At 36.0% G+C, this 23,060-nt stretch overlaps 1 protein-coding gene and 1 non-coding gene across 2 annotated transcripts in view; one reads left to right on the forward strand and one right to left on the reverse strand.

The window, feature by feature from the left end:
* Klhl1 (kelch like family member 1) overlaps positions 1 to 23,060 on the forward strand; it is a 477,093-nt gene that overhangs the window by 448,601 nt on the left and 5,432 nt on the right. The window contains exons 9-10 of the mRNA XM_032917698.1: positions 1,333 to 1,545; positions 18,790 to 18,961. Coding sequence (XP_032773589.1) covers positions 1,333 to 1,545; positions 18,790 to 18,961 — 385 coding nt within the window. The remainder of the gene's footprint in view (positions 1 to 1,332; positions 1,546 to 18,789; positions 18,962 to 23,060) is intronic.
* Positions 8,496 to 8,617, reverse strand: LOC116914109. Its single transcript, XR_004389675.1, has one exon. It is a non-coding gene; the product is annotated as a small nucleolar RNA SNORA32 (small nucleolar RNA).

The raw sequence follows: 23,060 nt of genomic DNA on the forward strand, positions 1-23,060 counted from the left end.
ATGAAGTTGAAAACCTGACGCCTCCAAACTCCATTTTTTCTATGCATTTATTTTGAAGCTGGAGAACAGAGAATTAAGTCTACAAGGAGGTTAAGGATAATATTCATAGTTAAGGATCAATCTGACAACAGAATATTGAAATAAATAAATCATACCTTTCTTTACTTGATGTTTGTACTGTGGGAATTGTCTGCAAGTCTTCCATCAGAAGTAACAGCTACATGCCCTGAAGCTACTATTCACCCTGATTAACTCCAAAGGTTAGAGCAGCCTCAATTTTCTGCTCTGCTATTCTGAATTCTGCTGCTCCTAAAGCTCTATTCTGTATTAAGTCGGTCTCAGAACCGCCCTCTTTCATAAGTTCACAGCTTCTTGTTCAATCACCGTTGTGATCTTTCTTCCTGTGTAAATGTCATTTTGTTGGTGAGACACTTTTTGATGATTACTTTAAAATGCAAATATAATCCACATACATGCCGAATCTTTAATGACCCTGATTCTGAGTTGTACCACACAGAGGCTTCTGTGAACACAGCTCTCTGTGTCTGGTCTGTCCTTCTATAATGTATCAGAAGAATTAAAGAATTTTTTTTAATATTGCTTATATAATATACATACACATGCATAATACACACACACACACACACACACTAAAGTTTTCATGAAGAATGAGGATGTTTAAAGGTTTAGAGAATGTATTTTTCAATCATTTAATCTCAGTCGTGACACCGAAGTTATTTTTGAAGGTTCCTATTATAGTCCTGTCAACAAAACAATTGCAGAAAAATGAGTGTAAGTTTTAGAATTACTCATTCAAGCCAGTATCAAGAATTTACTGTGAAGAGGGTTTAAACTACAGCATACACAATAAGAAAGGTCATTGCTATGACGACCTGAATCAGAGTATTCTATTGTTCAGTCTTCTAAACTGTGACAGTGCAATGCAGTATCTGTGTATGATTATTGATTCCAAATAAAATAATCACAGTCATCTAACTACAGTCATCTTTCCTATGATATGGTCTACATTTTAAAATATCTTTTAAATATATTCCTCGGTATTTATTCAAAGAAAGGTAACATTTCTCTTTAATCATTTATCTTATAAACAATCTAAATATATGTTCATAGAATCTAGGATTAAAACTTGACTTGTACACAGCTTCACATAGAATACCGCATGTTACATGAACAAGAATTCCATGTATATGGTTATCTTCATCAAGATCTAGCTTTGAAGTAACATGTTTCTATTTCTGGCCCACACTCTAAATCTTTTAAATACAGTTTTAACAGTGGTAATATTCAATAATTTTCTAATTGTGGTTCCAGGTTGTATTCAGTTGGGGGCCGAGATGGGAGTTCTTGTTTGAGTTCGATGGAATATTATGATCCTCACACAAATAAGTGGAGTATGTGTGCACCGATGTGTAAGAGGAGAGGAGGTGTCGGCGTGGCCACCTGTGATGGTTTCCTTTATGCAGTGGGCGGCCACGATGCTCCTGCTTCAAACCACTGTTCCAGGCTCCTGGACTATGTGGAAAGGTAAGCCCCAAGGCCACCAAGAAGGCACGGTACGCTTCAAGAAGAGTAAATGTAACGCCAGAAGCCACATTCATAATTGATCCCTTACCTTCCCATGGATCTTCCATCCACGCTCTCTCCAATCTTCCTTCATTCTGTCTTCATTCCTCCTCATCACCTTCTCTAGCACATGAACAGTTTGTCCATTCCATTTTCCCATCTTGCTTCTTGTTTCCCATTAGCTTAAACCCTCAAAAACATTTCTGTAAAATACTTAAACACCCTGCACGTTTCTACCGAAGCGTTTTCAAAATGATGGCTGATACAGAGATGTGCCATTTGTGAGACGGTAAAGTTTGAAATTCATTTTAGAAATGGCTCCTCTGTCCACTTGCCTTTGTCTTAGTCATTATACTACTTCAAACGCTCAAAGACGGATCATGAGGTTCTCTGTTTTGTAACATCATTTGGAAGAAACACTGAATATATACTTTCTGTAACACTAGTGTATGTAGGAAATGTAACTGGTCTTTTAATTCTGGGGAAATCTGAACCAGAAAATCCAGGGGTAAAGTGACTGGGTTCCTACCTACCTTGTCTTCAGGCTTTGTCTAATAACAGTGGTACATATCGTTTGCTTATATTTTAGATTACATACAACTATTGAATTTTATGGAACACATCGTGGGAAATCTAATTTCATACCCATGAATCTTCATCTACACAAGAGTGAACATAAGGAATATTGAAGTAATGGTTTGATAGTTGTGATAAGTAATTATATTTTAACTCCCAAATCTCAGTGGTAATAACTATCATATCATATGTACACATAGTACATGTCCACAGTGTTGAGACTCTGGCACTATGACTGGCATGGCTGAGCTAAACATAGTGAGACCTATTCATTTTAAAGACCTATCTGCAGGCAAAATAACCATGTTTGTATCATAGTTCAGTGATAAGTTTGATACACAGCCACAGTGAATTAAGTGCATAGTATCTTAGGGGAGACAGACGCTTCATGCATAGCACTGACTATACTATTTTTAATAATTATATTTGGATATAGGACAGTATGTGTGAAAGAAATATGTTATTTCATTTAAAATCTTTTCCCTAAATATACATGACATTTTTACTAAAGTAAAATATACTGGCAGACAATAGTTTATACTAAAAGAAGTATATTCAAATTTATGAGATTTGTTTGATAATATAAAGAGATAATGTTGAAAATTGTGACGTTTTTTGAAAAAGACTGTGCCTTTATGGATACATATAATATATGCATATACACACTTCTACTTACAAAAATATATGTGTATGAATATGTACACATACATATACATATATGTACATATCATATATATACATATCATATATATACCTATATACATAAATGTATATATCTATATATGGTAAAGAAGGGAATAGTAATCAACATGTTTTCAATTGAACATTCTCTAATATACTGAAATTAAAAAATGTACATGTGTTTGACTGAAATGCTCAGAACCTCAATGATGTAATCTTTTTTAAACATTGAGACAATCAATTAATAATCTCACAGGATCTGGTAAATCTCAGGTAGTAAAATCCTAGAAAATTGGAGGGATTATTCTATGATGTAGCTGCAAACATTTTTTTGCCTTGAAAACTTTAGGTAAACACTGCTAAAGAAATAATATTTCTTCAAAGAATTCTATCTGAATTTCCTCTATAATATATTTAAATGTTATTTATTCACAGGAGCATTAATAATTCAGTCTCAGAATACATTTACAATGCAAAAAATATTTAAATACTCGGCTATTTTAAGTTATAGACATTCAGTGTGTCTGCATAGCTTAATTAATGCAGAACACAAAATATTACCATGATTCTTGGATAAATTCACAATGCTCATTAGCGTCAAAGTAGGTTTGCACATTGGAAAGCATAGTCTTATATTGGTGATTTCTTATGTAAGTGCTCAATAAATCAAGATGTATAATAGTGCTTCTGAATACTATTTTCTGCACAGAACGTAAATAGTGCTTTTAGTATATTTTTGTAGTCAGACTTCTGACTATAATACTATGCTTTATAGATGTGTATCAGTTATATTTCAAGATGATATCATACAAATATCACAGGCTTTAGGCAATGATGGTGTTAAGCACATACCCAGAGCTCCCAGGGACTAGACCACCAACCAGAGAGTACACATGGAGGGACCCATGGCTCCAGCCACTTATGTAGCAGAGGGTGGCCTTGCCTGACATCAGTGGGAGGGGAGGCCCTTGGACCTGGGGAGGTTTGATGCCCCAGTATATGCCAGGGTGGGGAGGCAGGAGTGGGTGGGTAGCTGGAGGATCACATTCATAAAGGCAAAGGGGAGGGGGAGGGAGAGGGCAGATGGGATGGGGGATTGTGGTGGGGTAACTGGGAAGGTCGATACCATTTGAGAAGTAAACAAATGGAATGATTAATAATAAAAATAGAAGTAAAATTTAAATGGAAATAAAGTACTTACATGATCTAAAAAAAATTAAAAAAAAACTTATTATAATACATTATATTGAGCACAAAGATTAGCTCCTGAGTGCAGGCACAAAGGCAGGATTGAGGAGAATGAGTTTATAACAGGGTGCACAGTAAATGAAAATTTGTTTTATAACAAAGCTTCACCTTAATAAGTAATCCTGACTGACAAGCTTCACTTTAAAATAAATACTCAATTTTAGGGGAATTTAAGATCACAAGATACTATTCTTAAGAATAAAACTTTTGCCTCTGCTCATTTATATATAAATACTACTTTGTTCATATTTTCATTTTGGATTTTTCCCATTTTTATTATGAATAAATTGAATATCAAAGTAGATATTCAAAATATAAAGCTATGTGATATGATAATAACTGTAATACAGGTGGAGCTATGACTTACTAAAAAAATCATACAATTGTAGCAGAAAATTGCAAAATTGAGAAAACATGAAAATGAACTTTTCCATCATCGTAAGCCTCCTTTAGACTTTAGGATATTTGAAAGTTTTTTTTATAATTAAGTAGCACCTAGCGCTCAATGTATATATTTGATCTACTGCTTTAGAGATGATTTGAGTTTTAGTGTTCATATACTAACTTGTACATATGCAACACTATACATTTTCAATTTTTTCTTTTATTGAAATGAAATATTTTTATCTTATAGTGTACCGTTTTTTCACTTTACCCCCTTCTTATCCTCATTATTTCTTACACTCATCTTCCATCCAGATCCTCTCCCTTTCTATCTCATTAGAAAACAAACAGACTTCTAAGAGATAATAAGAAAATGAAATATAAAATAAAACAAAAGCTATCACATTTGAAGTAGACAAAACAAACAAACAATAAAAATAGCCCTGGAAAAGGCCCAAGAAACAGATAATTACTTAGAGGGAGACTCAAGGATCCCATGAAAACAGTAATATTTATGCCATTCCATAGATATAGATAGAGATGATAGAGATAAAGAGATAAAGAGAGAGAGCCAGAGAGCGAGAAAGCGAGAGAGAGAGAGAGAGAGAGAGAGAGAGAGAGAGAGAGAGGGAGAGAGAGAGAGAAGGAGAGAGGGAGAGAGGGAGAGAGGGAGAGAGGGAGAGAGGGAGAGAGCGAGAGAGCGAGAGAGGGAGAGAGGGAGAGAAGGAGAGAGAGGGAGGAAAAGAAGGAAAGAGAGAGGGAGAAGAAAGAGAGAGAGGAGAGAGAGAGAGAGAGAGAGAGAGAGAGAGAGAGAGAGAGAGAGAGAGAGAGAGAGAGAGAGAATCTTGTACATCCTATGTAGGCTACCTTGGTATCTGTGAGTTCCTGTGACCTTTGCTCATGTTTATTGAGAAGGCCTTGTCTGCCTGATTTTCTCCCTTCCCTCAGGCACTTAGACTCTTCCTGCTCCCACTTCTGTAGGGTGTCCTGATCTCAGGGGAGGGTTTGATGGAGATATTCAAGCTGGGACTTGAGTGTTCCAAGTCCTCAGTCTCGACCGAATGTCTGGCTGTGGATCACAGCATTTATTCCTATCTACTGCAGGGTGAAGTGTCTCTGGCAAATGCTGAAGAAGGCATTGCTCTATGAGGATAGAAGAAGAAATTCAGTCATTTGATTGTGATGTTTTATTGTTAGTCTCATCATTCAGACCAGCTTTATTTAGTTTTACCCTATGTCCCTAAGCTTAGGTTGCTTTCAACAAACAGAAACCAAGGCCCTGTTTCTGAATACAATACCTATACCACAACTTGAGCATGGATTAGAGTTGGTATCTACATAGGACTTTGATTTTTAAAGTTCTACTGTCCTTGGTGTAAAAAGGTATTCATTCTGTAGGCTATCATAAGTTAATGTCTTTAAATCTTGACAACCCACTAAATCCAGTTAGTGCTATCCATATGTACTTGAGTCTGGAATCATCCAGTTGAGCCCTATCCTCAATATATGATAATTTTCTTCTTCTCCCAGCACCTGTCCGTCACCATGGGTACCTCTATATAGGGTGGAGCCCCTGAAGATCACTACCTTATCTAAACAAGGATTATTGCTAGCTTATTCTTGTGTAGAACTTTTGCAGGTAATAACTCCTGTGAGTTCACAATTGTAATAGACATGTTTATGCCGAGAAATTCACAGTACTCCTTTCTCATATCTGACTCTTACACTCTTCATTCTATCTGCATCTTCTTTCTCAAAGTTACATGAGCCCTGTTGACTGAGAGCACATTAATATAGATTTAGGGCTGAGTATTCAGTGCACTACTCTGAAAAGTTTAGTCAGGTAGACTTCACTCTGTTGATTGCTGCCACTGGAAAGCAAGGCTCCATTCTGTCCATGTTTCTAAAACAGCATAAGCTGTTACCATTGCTTCTGTTTTCCATAATAATTAGATGGTAAGATGGGGTTACACTTGACACCACACACTTCGATCTCAGAGTATCCAGAGATCAATCTCAAACCAACTAGGAAACTTCTTGTGCGTCGGGTTGTTTTCACAGTGCCAGGAGGTGCTATGTGGGCTGCAGGAGGATAAAAGACACCCATGGTCATGCACAATGCCAGTCTTCTCATACTACAGTACTGACATTCTATGATGATGTGCCTAGTCCTACAGTAATGACACACATTTTATGGGCTTACTAACCACTTTCTAATTGAATCCCAGACCTGCTCACTAGAAGGAATTATCATGCCCAGCATTTTATACTTGGTCAAAATCCAGTGATGACTTGGGATAAAATTAGCTTTCCTGGTGTGTTGGGTGGCAGTCTGTGAAAGGCACCCTGATTCCTAATCGAGTTAGTTCGAATCCCCAGGGACCCTAAAATGTATGGCAGGAGCATTCCCAGTCTCCTAGGAGATTAGACCCCTCTCACGTAGTTGCAGCTCCCACAACCCCCTGTAGAGAGGTTTGAGACAGATCAGTCATGTAGGGCAAAACCCCAAGCCCCTCCTTCACAGATGAGGCTGTGACCACAAGTCACATAGGCTGAAGACAGATCAGTCACATAGAAGCAGGACGACATCCCCAAATATGTAGTCGAGGTCTTCCCAAGATCTCAGGCCAAATCATTAGGAAGTACCTGATGTCAGACTCTGACTCATCAAAACACAGTATTTAAGAATAGTGTTCAGAAGGCTTAAAGGTGTGCAAGAATCATTACATCGTCTGAGAGCTTCTGTCATAAGAGCTGTAACACCACCACTGGGGGAAGTGTTCTCCTCTCCTTAAATTGCCAGTGGAAGCTCTCCTGCACCCCTCACTGGCTAGTCAGGCCCCTGCTGGCTCAGCCCACTGGAAATGGAGGCAGAGCAGCACCAGAAGTGGAGATGGCAGAAAGCCATTTCCCCTCCCTTCCTGAGTTCTCTCCCCTTCTCCTGAACCCGTGCACCTAGCTGAACCCGTGCACCTAGCTGGACCAGAGATCTCCGTGGAAAGCCTCCAAAATGGAGGCCCACACTAGTGTAAAAACTGATAATATTGCTTTACCAAATAGTCATACTATCAAAATACCTTCAAATAATATGTTTATAACAAAGTTGTTTTGCAAATAGTATAGTTTCATTATTTTAACTCAGGAATCATATTAGTCAACACTTCTCTTTCTCTTGTATTTCTCTGTCCCCTATTAGTTTGCTCCTTCTTTTTATCTTGATGCTGGAGACATCTTTATGAGCATAACATAGAAAAGATAGAATTTTGTTATGGTATTTTTTACCATACTTTAATATCTTTTGTTTTTCTGTTGGAAATATCTTATGGATATATATATATGCAGCTTTTTGAGAATGTATTAGGACCGCTCTTTTTATGATATATGCAATAAATTTCTTTTTATATAATTATTAGTAATGTGTACATGTTATTAGACATTTTCAAACCTGGTTTAGAAAGAGAAGGACATGTCTTTGAGGCATTCAGAAGATACATTTAATCAAAAGTCTAGCAAAGACAGGGTAACAAAGTATCTTTGAAATTTATCTACCTAATTTTTGTTTCCTGCTGATTTCTTTGCATGACTCTTTTAAAGTACAGTTCTGTTGAGTGGCAGGTGAGAACACCATGCTATGTTATATATACATTTCCATCATTGCATTGCCATATTATTTAATATCAACATATATTTATATATATTAGAAAACATCATGTGAATAAGAAATATCCATTTTAATAAAGATGCGAAAAGCAACATCTAAATTTATTTTATTTATTTATTTTTTTGTGTTAAGGGTTCTTTTTTAATGTATAAAATTATTTATTGTCAATAAATTTTTATTTAAGTGGTTGGTTTGATTTCTTTGCTGTCCATCCAGGCACTCTGAAAATAGCCCTTTCTCAAGGGCATCCAGTTGTGCTTTTTAGCCCTGCATAATAAGAACATGGGAGTAACGGGAGGAGTAGTCAGTATTCTAGAACCATCTACATATAAAGTAACAACTGGATAAAGATTTGCTCAAAAAATGTTCCCAACAGGTTAAGTGCTACTCAAGTAGCATATGGAAAACCTAATGGGAATTTTTCTTTATGGTCATGTCCACAGCAAATGAAAAACTGCATTCTAAAAGCCTTGGTAATGACCATCTAAATTTATTTTAAAGTAGCACTTGCGAATCTTAGTCGATAAAGTTAAAAAAACATTCAATTATAATTTATTTAATTCTAAGTTGAACTCTTTGCTTTACATGTCCATATGACTCAGACCTTGTGAGATGTCCAGTTGTGACTCTCTATTTCTCATTATTTGATGATTCCATTTAGATCTCATTAATGGGATATTTTCCCATCTTCTGATTTCTTCTTTCATTTCCTTTCTTGTTTTCAAAGCCTTATCATAAAATTCAGTTGTTTGGTTAGAGTTACTCTATGATATTTTATATAACATGAGGCTATTGTGTTGTTTCCCTGATTTCTAGTTCAGTCCATTTGTCATTGTATATTGGCTACTTGAATATTGTAGCTTAATTTTATATCTAAGTACTTTGTTGAAATACTTATCAATTTAGGAGTATCCCAACAGATATTTTAGAGTCACACACACACACACACACACACACACACACACACACACACATAAACATAGATACAATATGTATACACACATATATAATATATACATAAATACATATATGTATACACACATATATAATATATACATAAATACATAGATGTATACACACATATATAATATATACATAAATACATAGATGTATGCATATGATATATACATATACATAACACATATAATATATATACATATCCATTTAATCAGATGGATATATAAAGAGTTCAAGTTAGAAGTAAGTGCATTGTAATTGAATATTTATATATATATATATATATACATAATTTGCAAATAAAGATACTTTGACTTACTCCTTGCAAATTTCCTCTGTCTACTGAGACTTGCTTTGTATCCAAGCACCTGTTCAATTTTGGAGAACATTCCATGAGTTGCTGAGAAGAATGTACATTCTTTTGTGTTTGGGTGGAATGTTTTTGAATATTAGGCCTATTTGGTTTATCGTGGCTGTTAGCATCAGCATTTCTCTCTTTTGTTTTTGTCTGGACTACATGTCCTTTGGTTAGAGTTGGGATTTGAACTTTCAAATTATCAGTGTGTGAGGGGGATATGTGATTTAAACTCTGGTGGTGTTTCTTCTGTGACTACAGATGCCCATTTTTAAAGTGCATAGATGTTGTAAATTGCAAAGTTCTCTTGGTGGACTTTTCTTTTGATGAATATGTAGCATCCTTCTCTACCTTTTCTGATTTGTTGAGATCAATGTCTATCTTGTCAGGTATTAAAATGGCCACACCAGCTTCTTTCTTAGCTATATTTGCTTGAAATATCATTTCTTATCCTTTTACTCAAAGATGATGTTAAGTAAGGTATGTTTCTTGTTTTCAATAGAATAGTTTTGGTTTTTGTGCTCAGCGTTTTGACTATTATATGTCATAAAGAATTTCTTTTTTGATTTAGTCTATTTTGTTTTCTGTATGATGTTTGTACTTTCTTTAGGGTAGGAATTTTTCTATGATTTTTTTTTTAAAATAATTTCTGTGACTTTGAGCTAGGTTTCTTTTACTTTATTTTTTCATTTTATTTATAGATTATTCTTTATAATAAGTCCCAGATATACTAGATGGTTTGTGCTAAAATTTTGGAAGATGCAAAATATTCTTTGGCTGGAGTATCAATTTCCTTTTGCTTTTTGTTTTATTTAAATCTTACTACGAAATATTTGTTTGGGTTGGGGATTTAGCTCAGTGGTAGAGCGCTTGCCTAGCAAGCGCAAGGCCCTGGGTTCGGTCCCCAGCTCCGAAAAAAAGAAAAAAGAAAAAGAAAAAAATAAGAAAAAAAGAAATATTTGTTTGGTTTAACTTGTTGGATATTATGGGTTTTTTTCCTGTTTTCTTTTTTATATTTTTTATTGCATAGTTTATGTATTTACATTTCAAATGTTATTCACTTTCCCAGTTTCCCCCTCTCCCGTATTCTCACCCCTGCTTCTATGAGGATGCTCCCCTTCCCAGCCACCCCTCCCACCTCAACACACTGGCATTCCTGACACTAGGGAAATGAACCTTCACAGGACCAAGGGCTTCCCCACCTATTGATGTCAGACAGTGCCTCTACTACATAAGTGACTGCCATAAGTTCCCTCATGCTTGGTTTGCAGCTCTGAGGGGTCTGGTGGTTGATATTGTTCTTCCTATGGAATTGCAACCCCTTCAGCTCCTTGAGTCCTTTCACTACCTCCTCCATTGGGATCCCTGTGTTCTGGTGGTTAGCTTCAAGCATCTTAATCTCTATCACTAATGCTCTGGCAGTCTCTCAGGAGACATCCATATCAGGCTTCTGTCAGCAAGTACTTCTTGGCATCAGCAATAGATACCAGGCTCGGTGGCTTCATATTGGATGGATCCCCAGGTGGGGCAGTCTCTGAATAACCTTTCCTTCAGTCTCTGCTACACTGTTTGCCCTGGTATTTCCTCCCTTGAATATTTTGTTCTCCCTTCTAAGAAGGACTGAAGCGTACATGTTTTGGTCTTCCTTCTTCTTGAGCTTCATGTGGTCTGTGAATTGTGTCTTGAGTATTCTGAGCTTTTAGGCTAATATCCAGTCATCAGTGAGTGCATACTGTGTGTGTTCTTTTGTGACTGGGTTACCTCACCCAGGATGATATTTTCTAGTTTCATCCATTTGCCTAAGAATTTCATGAAGTCATTGTTTTTAATAGTTGAGTAGTACTCCATTTGAATTCTTTTATTTAAGATTTATTTATTATATGTAAGTACACTGTACCTGTCTTCAGACACCCCAGAAGAGAGCACCAGATCTCATTACAGATGGTTGTGAGACACCATGTGGTGGCTGCGTTTTGAACTCAGGACCTTTGGGAGAGCAGTCAGTGCTCTTAACCTCTGAGCCATCCCTCCAGCCCTCCATTTGAATTCCTAGCCTTGTGATTTGGCTCTATTGCATCTCTCGGAGTGTAGAATAAGATGGTTCCTGGGCTCTGGTGAAGACATATTTTTCTTGCTCTTTTAATTATTTTGCCTCACTAACAACCAGGCATCTGTCTCTGAGGTAATTTTCATTCTAAATATCAGGTCCTTTCTTTTTTGGGTTTGTTTTCATCCTGTGGATTTTGTTGACATTTCTGGATATTATGAATATGTGGCTGCTGTAAGATGACTTTTGGGGGTTGCTTTTCAGGGGGCCCTGTGAGTTCAAGCTAGAATCTGTTTCTAAATATTGAGTGCTGATGCTTGGGAATGAGCATGGGCTAGAACAGTAGCAGCGAGCAGTTCCATAGGAGGGATTAATCTGTGTCTGCTACTTGAATCTCTGGAGTCCCTTTTGGGGGAGGGAGGGAGGGAGGGGAGGGAGGGAGGGAGGAGGGAGGGAGGGGAGGGAGGGAGGGAGGGAGGGAGGGAAGACAACACCCTTGAATGTCCTCTGCTACAAGGCTGAGGATAAGATGAAGGAATGGAAACAGAAGGATGGGAAGGATTATTCCATTTTACCTGCTTCCCTGGCTGGTACAGCCAGCAAGTTTCTAGGGAGAGAAAACAACATCAATTCTTGCTACTTTTCCTGTACCTTGATTTTTCTTTCTCACTTTCTTTTCTTGGCTGGTACACATATCAGGCTGCAAAACAGTTGTGTATTTACATTTCTCATCTAAATATTGTTTTGAAATGTGAGTCAATAGACTATCTGATTTCTAGATGATAATAGTTTTATATGTAAAACAAACAGAATATGCACCTAGCCCTTAAGAGACTGGAGGCCCCAGGGGTTTAGAGGTCTGCTGGCGTGGGTGGGATGGGGACATCCTTACGGAGAAAGGGGAAGCAAGCAGGAGGTATGGGATGTGGAATGGTCAGTGGATAGACTGGGAGGAATAAAATCTGGAATGTAAAAGTAAATAAAAAATAAATGAATATAAAAAATGAAAAAAAACAAATTTCCTCTAAATATCTTTAATGCAAACTATATCCCTAAAGCATGGGAATGACAATGAAGCTTAAAGATTTAATGCTGCCACAAAAGACTAGTGTGTATTTTCAAGGGGAAGCGAACTCATATTGTGTGACTGTTGCATGCCTTTAGCTGGTTTTCATTTTACAGCCAATTTTATCCACTATGTATGGCTGCTTCTCTTGCCTGAGGGCTGTAAAGTTTAATAGAGACTCTGCCACAGAGCTCACATTCGGACTAGGAAAACCAGGTAACATGCAGTAGAGGTAGACAGACCAAAGGCAAAAACAAACCTTTGTCACACTTAATTCTCTTTTCTTGTTTATTGTTTTAATAAACAGTCAAATGCAGTTTTGAAATACTTAAAATTAGCTTTTTTTTAAAAAAAATAGTAACAATACAGATATATAATTTATAGTAAATGTTAAAATAATTTTTATACATCTGAAACCATCTATGTCAAAAAAATATTCCACTTGGAGAATAACTTTATGCCTTCAGGCAAAGATAAAATTCTGAACAGTTCTGAATAGAGAAAAATCCTTGTAGAACCGTGAACATTGAGAAGTCTTACAAGTCTGGGTATTTCTGAGTGTGTGGTCATTTCCTACATATCTGTGATATAGGCTGCATGTCTCAAGTTAAAAGAAACTAATGGTCTAGTGTACTTTTAGTGGATTTTAATTGTAATGGATTCAATTAAATATAATTAGGGATTTCAGAAATTGAGAAATAGCATTTATTACATATACATATATGTATATGAAATGTTACCTCCTACTCAAAATAGCCCTATCTAGTAGAGAGAATGGTGTTCTTGAAGACAATTTATTCATTGATTGCACTCATTTACAGTCTAGCAATGATGGATAAGGGTCGACTTTTATGCTCTTCCTTGCTATCATTTGTCTTCTTCTGCTCTTATATAGGATATCAAAGCAGAAACTGTATTGGAATTTGGTGGCATAGCATTGATTCAGCAGATTTTTCTTATAACTATCCATTTCTTTAACCATTTTTTTTTCATTTTTGGCTGTTTTATTTGTTGCATGTTTATATTTTCTTTTACTTTTTATTAGATATATTTCTTTACTTACATTTCAAATGTTATTCCCTTTCCGGTTTCCTGTCCATAAACCCCCATCCCCTCACCTCCCCCTCCCCTATACCGGTATTCCCTCTGTACATTCCCCTTATTCCCCCCATATTCCCCTGCACTGAGGGTCCAACCTTGGCAGGACCAAGGGCTTCCCCTTCCACTGGTGCCCCAACAAGGCCATCCTCTGCTACATATGCAGTTGGAGCCCTGGGTCAGTCCATGTATAGTCTTTCGGCATGTGGATATTTAAAGTTATATATTCTTGGTAACACACCATTCTCTAAGATATGGTGAGCAAATATTTTCTCCCATTGTCTCCTGTCAGTTTTCTCTGATGAATGTTTCTTTTGCTGTGTAGAAACATTTTAATATCGGTATTTTCATTTCTTACAGTGGCTAAAGCACCCCTAAACTAGACATTTCACAATACCGGTCTAAAATTATACTGAGTGACAGTTATAAAAACAGCCTGAAATTATCATAATAAATAGATATGTTGACTAGTGGTATATCATACAGGATTCATAAATAAACAAATAAGGCTATGGCCAACTAATTTTTCACAAAGACATGAAATTATATTTTGGGGAAACATCGTTTGTTCTCTTTTTTTTTTTTTTTTTTTCGTGGCTGGGGACCGAACCCAGGGCCTTGCGCTTCCTAGGCAAGCGCTCTACCACTGAGCTAAATCCCCAACCCCTCGTTTGTTCTCTTAATGGTGTTGGTAAAACTGTGTATTCACCTGTAGAAGATTAAACACAGATCCACATTTCTCACACTGTAAATAAATAATTTGAAATGAAGCTAAAATCTTTAGGAAATTCTCAAGAAAATGAAATCATTAGAATGCACAGAATGTCAGAAAAATTTTCGAAGCCTCTGTAAAGAACTTTCTGAGTAGGATTCTAAGCTGCAAGACACTCATAGAATCTAACTTACTTTTAACTCAGAAATATTAATTACCTGTCTTTATTTTTTATATTCCTTCTTTTTATTTGTTCATTTTTTATACACTCCAGATTTTATTCCCCTACTTGTCCATCCTCCCACTCTTCCTCATCCCATACCTGCTCCCCTGTGTCTCCATGAGGATGTCCCAAACTCCCCATCCCTCCAGAACTCTAAACTTCCTGGAGCCTCCATTCTCTTGATAGTTAGGTCCATCTTCTCTGACTGAATATAGACCAGGCAGTCCTCTGCTGTGTATATGTTGGGGGCTTCAGATCAGCTGGTGTATGTTTCCTCATTGGTGGTTCAGTGCCTGGGAGTTTTCAGGGGTCCAGGTTAATCGAGACAGCTGGTCCTTCTACAGGGTCGCCCTCCTCCTCAGCATCCTCGAGATTTTCCCTAATTCAACCAGAGGGGTCAGAAGCTTCTGTCCATTGGTTTGATGCAAATATCTGCTTCTGACTTTCATCTGCTTGTTGGTCTTTTGGAGGGCAGTCATTATAGATCCCTTTTTATGAGTGCTCCATAACCTAAGTAAAAGTGTAATGCCTTGAAGTTTCCGCCTGAGCTAGATCCCACTTTGGGCCTGTTGCTGAATCTTCTTTGCTGCAGGATCCTGTCTGTTTCTATTCCTTAAGTTCTTTCAGACATGAAAAATTATGTGTCAGATTTTGATTGTGGGAAAGCAATCCCATCCCTCACTTTGATCCTCTGTCTTTCTGCTGGAAGTAGAATCTATAAGTTCCCTCTCCTCACAGTAAGGCCTTTCATCTAGGGTCTTCTCCCTTTGAGTCCTGAGAGTTTCTCACCTCCAAGGTCTCTGGTACATTCTGGAAGGTCCATTCAACCTCCTACCTCCTGAGGTTACCTGTTTGCATTCTTTCTACTGGCTTTCAGGGCTTCAGTCCTTTTCCTCCACCTAGCCCCCATATGTTCGAGGCTCTTCCCCACTTTTTCTTCTAATAGTTTGAGTGTATCTGGTTTTATTTGGAGGTACTTGATCCACTTGGACTTGAGCTTTGTACAGGGCAATAAAAGTGGATCAATTTGCATTCTTCTACGTGCTGACCTCCAGTTCTACTATCACCATTTGTTAAAAATGCTATCTTTTCCCCCCATGAATGATTTTACCTCCTTTGTCAAAGATCAAGTGACCATAGGTGTGTGGGTTCATTTTTGGGTCTTCAATTCTATTCCATTTATCTACCTGTCCCTCTCTGTACCAATAGCATACAATTTTTATCACAATTGCTCTGTAATGCAGCTTGAGGTCAGGAATGGTGGTTGCCCCAGAAGTTGTTTTTTTTGTTGAGGATAGTTTTAATTATCCTGTGTTTTTGTTATTCCAAATGAATTTCCAAATTGATCTTTCTAACTCTATGAAGGATTGAGTTGGAATTTTTATGGGGATTGCATTGAATCTATAGATTGCTTTTGACAAGGTGTCCATTTTTATAGTATTAATCCTTCCATTCATGAGCATGGGTGATCCTTCCAGCTTCTGAGATCTTCTTCAATTTTGTTCATCAAAAACTTGATTTTCCATTCACACAGATTTTTCACTTGCTTGGTTAGAATCACTCTGAGGTATTTTATATTATTTGTGACTAATGTGAAAGGTGTCTTTTCCCTAATTTCTTTCTCTGCCTGTTTATCCTTTGAGTCAAGGAAGGCTAGTGATTTGTTTGAGTTAATTTTATATCCAGTCACTTTCTGAAGTTGTTTATCAAGTTTACTCATTTTCTCATGGAATATTAGGGATCAATTAAGTATACTATCATCATCTGCAAATAGTGATATTCTGACTTCTTCCTTTCCAATTTGTATGCCTTTTACTTCCTTTTGCTGTCTGATTGTGCTCTGGCCAGGACTTTGAGTACTATATTGAATAAGTAGGGAGAGAGTGGGCAGCCTTATCTAGTCCCTGATTTTACTGGGATTTCTTTAAGTCTCTCTCCATTTAGTTTGATGTTGACTACTGGTTTGCTGTACATTGCTTTTACTATGTTTAGGTATGGGCCTTGAATTCCTGTTTTTTCCAAGACTTTTACCATGAAGTGGTGTTGAATTTTGTCAAATGCTTTCTCAGCATCTAATGAAATGATCATTTTTGGTTTTTTCCCTTTGACTTTGTTTACATAGTGGATTACATTGATGGACCATCCCTGCATCCCTGGGATGAAGCCTACTTGATCATGATGGATGGTTGTTTAGATGTGTTCTTGGATTTGGTTTCCAAGAATTTTATTGAGTATTTTTGCATCAATATTCATAAGGGAAATTGGTCTGAAGTTCTCTTTCTTTCTTGGGTCTTTGTGTGGTTTAGGTGTAAGTTTAATCATGGCTTCATAGAAGGAATTGGGTAGTGTTCCTTCAGTTTTTATTTTGTGGAATATTTTGGACAGGGTTTATATTTGGTTTTCTATGAAGGTTTGATAGAATTCTGCACTAAACCCATCTGATCCTGGGCTTTTGTTGGTTGGGAAACATTTAATGACTACTTTTGTTTCTTTAGGAGTAATGGGACTGTATAGATTGTTTATCTGATATGATTTAACTTTGGTTTCTGTTATTTGTCTAGAAAAATTTCCATTTCATCCAGATTTTCCAGTTTGGTTGAGTATAGGCTTTTGTAGTAGGATCTGATGATTTTTGTTTGTTTCATTTCCTCCGTTTCTGTTGTTATGTCACTCTTTTTGTCATGTATTTTAAATATCTCTCTAGGTACCTAAATGCATATTCCACCTTCTGGAATGTACTATTTGCATATGGGTGGTATTTGCTGCACCTCCTCTATCTAGTTCGTTCCCCATTATTGGATGTTTTGGAATGCTAAACTCTGATTGAATGAAGCGTGTGTTTGTAATTATATTGTGGATCTGTGTGCTTGTCAGTGTTTGGGATGCCTTTGCATTAACTACTCTCAGCCTGTCAATCAAATTACTGTGGGCTTAACAGCCAAAGAAAATGATTAAATTTCGTCAGGCATGGAGTCAGTAATTGAAAGAAATATCTCCAACTTTAGCTATTCAAAGCATGTAATATTTTGGTTAAAATGGATATTCTTTATAAATAAACCCCACATATTTATTGACCACTTTATTTTAATATTCTGATGAACAGTTAGTTTCTTGCTTTATTTCAGGAGTCTTTTGATTGAATTTTCTAGTGGTCAAATAAGTCATGGAAGAAGAAATACATATTTTGTTTTTTTAAAAGAAAGCATTTTTCTTTGGTCACAATTTTTATTCTTTTCCTTTTAGGCTTATTAACTTTTATCTTGAAATTTCAGTCAGAAATTTTAGATTAAAGGCAAAGAAGTGATGTACTGTTTCTTTTGAACTGAAATAACATGGATTCCATAAGATAATATACAAATGTATACCACTCCAAATATTATGTATAGATAGAACAGATCATAAAGTCACATATGTCCCATTTGGTACTTTTTTTTTTTCACAATGAAGTGCTTGTAGGTGCCATTACGTAAATAAGTAGGCTTACCTGGCTCGAAACCCTTCATCTGCCATTGTACACATCATTGCCAAATAATAGCATTACCATAATAACCGTTCTATTTGCTTTATAATGTTTCCACAAGTTTTAATTTTCTTTTCAGAAAAGCATTTCATGTATGCTTCCCAGGCTGGTCTTGAACTCAGTATATAGATGAAGCTGACTCTTGACTCCTGATCTTCTTGCCTCCTCTTTGCAAATGCTCAGGTACCAGGTATGTTTCACTGCATCAAGTTTACCTACAGAATTCCAGAATGAAATATTTATTTCTATTCTGGAATACTTAGAGAAGATTTGTATTACCATTTCAAAGAAGATTACATCTTCGAGGTGTTCAAATCCTGGCCCTCCCAGCTTTCAAGTCATTCATTCTGTTTCCTGCTATAGTCTAGTTCAAAACCTTCAATTCCTGTGGGAAATAGTGAGTTTTGTTTCTATTCATCTTGAAAATTAAGTCATGCCATTCATTTTTCTCAAATGCATCTTTATCCATTTAAGGTTCCAGGTATAGTTTTTAAGTCCCTTAGATGTCAGAATGACTAATGTCTTTGATAATAATTTTAGAACATGTCTGTCAAAACTATTGATCTATACAGCAAAACTTCTAAATTTTATGTTTCACATCTTACTGTTAAAGACTATCATTCATTTAACTACTTGAATATGATTAGAATTTGCATTTCATTGTCCTTGAATTTTAGGTATGATCCAAAAACAGACACATGGACTATGGTGGCTCCTTTGAGTATGCCTAGAGATGCTGTTGGTGTTTGTCTCCTTGGTGACAGATTATATGCTGTTGGTGGCTATGATGGACAAACATACCTCAATACCATGGAGTCCTATGATCCACAAACTAATGAGTGGACACAGGTAAGGTTGATATGGAAATAAGTTCCTGAAAGTAAAACAGAGTTTATTTAAGCTACATCTTGTGAATGTTTGCTTTTGGAAATTTCAATCTATTTTTACCAAAGTGGCTGATTTTAGTCATAAGTCATAGGCCACCGAGAGAGGGGGTATTTGAAAAATAAATAATTTTTTCATATATCCTATATATATACATATATATATACATTTACAAAAATAAACTGATGTTACTAAAATACATTATTTTTTCAAGGACACCTTAAAATTAGTCACTCCAAGGATCTCCAACAGATTTGCATGTTCTAAAGTAAAAACTGAAAGTATATTATATTTGTACACAAATCCATAAAAGAGTATTTGATTTCTAAATTTCTGGTGGCAAAAGAATGGAGGTTGCAGAATATGCCCTTACTGTCAGTCATTTCCGCCTGTGCATTACTGCCCTAAGTTCAGACTGTCCACTTGGTAAAGTGTAAAAAGCACTTATTAATATTCTCACATTGTGTATAAAATGAATAATATATGCACCCTCACTTGGTTTTAAAGGTAAATGGAAAAGGGATCCAAATAAGGCGTTGTTCATCAGAAAGAAAATTCCATTGCCCTGCCAGATGAAGATAAATGATTGGCTCATCTTGAGTGAAAATTATCCTTTGAGTATGCACTGTAATTAGGATCAGAATAGAATGATCCCGTTCTACATTAAAAACTCCAGAATAAATGAGTCAAGTAGAAAGCCAGATAACTACAGGGACAGTGATTGAAATTGAACAACACCTTGCACCTGGGAACTGCCATGGCCTTGTTTGCAATAGCAGGAGTAGAAAGAGTGTTAGGTGTGTTCCTTTTAACTCAATTGCTATATGCTTTCCTTTTATTTTTCTACCTGTTGCCTTAATTAGAAAGCTAACAGACATTCTTTTAATAAATAATGTTTCTAATTTTGAGCAACCTTTATTTTTTTTGAAATATGCAGTAGATGCAATATATACGCCTTAATAAGCTTAAGGTTCTGATTTCAGTCATAAAATAGAGAAAGTTGTGTCTGAGGAAATAAGTAAGTTTATATTAAAAATAGTCGCATCTTTGTACATACAGCCATTGTAGATGATCCAACTTTAATGATGACTCTGCCTTAATCGCCTCACTCATGTGGACAAATATCTAAATGCAATTGTCAGGGCAAAATGTCTGCATTGTGAATAATTCTGTCCCCAGCGGAACCCTCTAAAGTTCAATAAAAATACATATATTTGCCTGCATTATGAAAAGAAAGGTAAATTACTGGTGGTGAGGGAGAGTACTATTAGAACTAAGTTCTTTGACTTTTCACTGTTTGCTTCAATTGCAAGAGAATTCTTTACCCAAAGGGCATCAGTTACAAGAGAAAACAGGGATGATTTTTTTAATATTATTTCATGAAAATCCTGAAGGATAGTTGGATGTTTCACATTCCTAAATCCCTAGTGTTTCCACAGGAGATATTGTGTAAACTAAGTTCTGTTTATTTGTTAGGAATTAGTACCCATTCAGGGGTGTGAATTTTAGACATAGTACTAATACAAATCAACCTTAAATAAATAAATGGAATTTAGAGATACATAAATGATGTAATGTGATATCTTCATTAATTATTTATCATATAGTATCATTGTGCTCAGGATTCAACTAAAATTGAATTCAATATAATGTATGTGTTAATAAAGGTAAAAGATAGCTCTTTTCCTTCATCTTTTAAAAGAAACTTTATTCCCTGTATCATATAGTACTTTACAAACAGAAGATTGCTTTTATTATGATTTTAGTATATTAAAGATAAATTTTAAAAATACTATTTTTAAATATTTACATGGCACAGTTTTTAAAATAAGTACTAAATAAAGATATTACTTTCATATCTTTTCATCTCTTAGACATTTAAGGCTACTGAGGGACTATTAAGACAGAACTCCTAGAAACATAAACATAAACAATATATATATATATATATATATATATATATATATATATATCATTTGACAATGTTCCAACATATCTTTGTTCAATAAATGCAGGCTTAGAATTTTCAAAACCTATTTTAATAAGGCTATGAATACTTCCAACCCCACTTTCCAGCCCACCATTCAAAGTAGGAGGAGGGTAACTGGGACAAGGGATGTGGACCTGTTTAGGACTAGTTCTTTTGGGGCTATTCCAATCTCCATTGTTAGATACCAGCAGTCTAGTTCAGCAGTGCCAAGATACCAACAGTCTTGTTCAAAAGAGTGTCACAAAGCACTAATCAGCAGGGCAACATAATCCTGAAGAAAAGCCAGGAGTCTGCTTAATTACAGGAGTCAGCTGAAGCAACCAAAAACAGCTAGAAAGCCAAGAGAAGTTCTCTCCCTCTCTTATTGACAGGAAGCTCAGTGAAGTCAGAGACCAACAACACATTGCACAGCTAGCGATGCAAGCATCCCGTCACTATCTCCTGAGCTCTACTTAAACTTTCTCCAAACATCATATGTCTTCTCCTGGGTCTGCTTCAGAAATCATCACATGATGCCACCAGACATTTCTCCCTCAAGTAAAGTAGCTAATTATTAATCCATTTACATACTAAAGTACATGGAAACCTTTTGGCTTACCCCACAGAGGGCTATTATTAGAATAAAAAAAAAGCAAAATCCCTAAAAAAAAAATCCACAAATGCATATACTTGTAAAAACATTGTAGGTTAGATAGGATCATAATGCTAGAAGAGTTGTCATAAATGTGCTTTCATTTCTTTCATGAGAAAGTTATACTCATATATGCACATGTATGTACCAATGAATCTTACTCTGCCATTTAACTTTTAGTTCAACATTTCCACTGGTTAGAGAAAAATTTCAGAAAGCAAAAATAAATTCATATTTCTCTCACCTAGGTAGAATTGCATTAGCTTTTGTACTTCAAGGAGACCCTCACACTGCCACTGTGCTGTGTACATTTGTAATCCTCAGAAATTCAGCAGATATGGAACTATTTGTCACATAAATTAATCAAAGGAAATCATTATTCTCTTTTGCCTGAATTAAATTTATTTGGAATTATATAACGTTGTTAAAGAGTAACAAGAAAACCAATTACCACATCTGTACCTTCACTTGGGTATACTAAGTGATGCTATAACCAAAATTTTCAGATCTCCATGCTAAAATTTGTAATTCTTGAAGGAAAGACCATGGGGAAATATTTTAAAATGTATTAAATAAATTAGTTTAAATAAAAATGTATTTCTTTTATATGTTTAATGATTTTGTGTCATAATTATGCCATGCTTAAAGAAGAATGATAAGAATATTTGGTAAGGAAATAGTCAACACTGCCACCATATATCTGACATGAAGTAAAGAGAAAATGCTTTCTGCTACAAGTGAAATGTTAAATGTGGCCTAAAATAGAGGTAGTGAGTTAAACAGATAAATATTTGGGGATGCTTTGCCTTTTAGAAATCAGCATATGTAAGGGGCTGGAGGAATGTCTCATGAAAAAATTACACTAAACAAGAAATAAAGTTGAAAGCATTAGGTCTGTGCAGATAAATATTACATGTAGCCCGAAGCCATCCTAAAGATCCCTGTCTTAAAAAGAATGTACATAAAGATTCGTACAATAAGAACTTCAAGACACTGAAGAAAGAAATTGAAGAAGACCCTCAGAAGGTGGAAAGATCTCCATGCTCATGGATTGGCAGGATTAATATAGTAAAAATGGCCATTTTACCAAAAGCGTATCTACAGATTCAATGCAATCCCCATCAAAATACCAACCAATTCTTCAAAGAGTTAGACAGAACAATTTGCAAATTCATCTGGAATAACAAAAAACCCAGGATAGCTAAAACTATCCTCAACAATAAAAGGACTTCAGGGGGAATCACTATCCCTGAACTCAAGCAGTATTACAGAGCAATAGTGATAAAAACTGCATGGTATTGGTACAGAGACAGACAGATAGACCAATGGAACAGAATTGAAGACCCAGAAATGAACCCACACACCTATGGTCACTTGATTTTTGACAAAGGAGCCAAATCCATCCAATGGAAAAAAGATAGCATTTTCAGCAAATGGTGCTG

The sequence above is a fragment of the Rattus rattus genome, chromosome 12 (assembly GCF_011064425.1).
Source record: "Rattus rattus isolate New Zealand chromosome 12, Rrattus_CSIRO_v1, whole genome shotgun sequence".
Taxonomy (NCBI): Eukaryota; Metazoa; Chordata; class Mammalia; order Rodentia; family Muridae; genus Rattus; species Rattus rattus.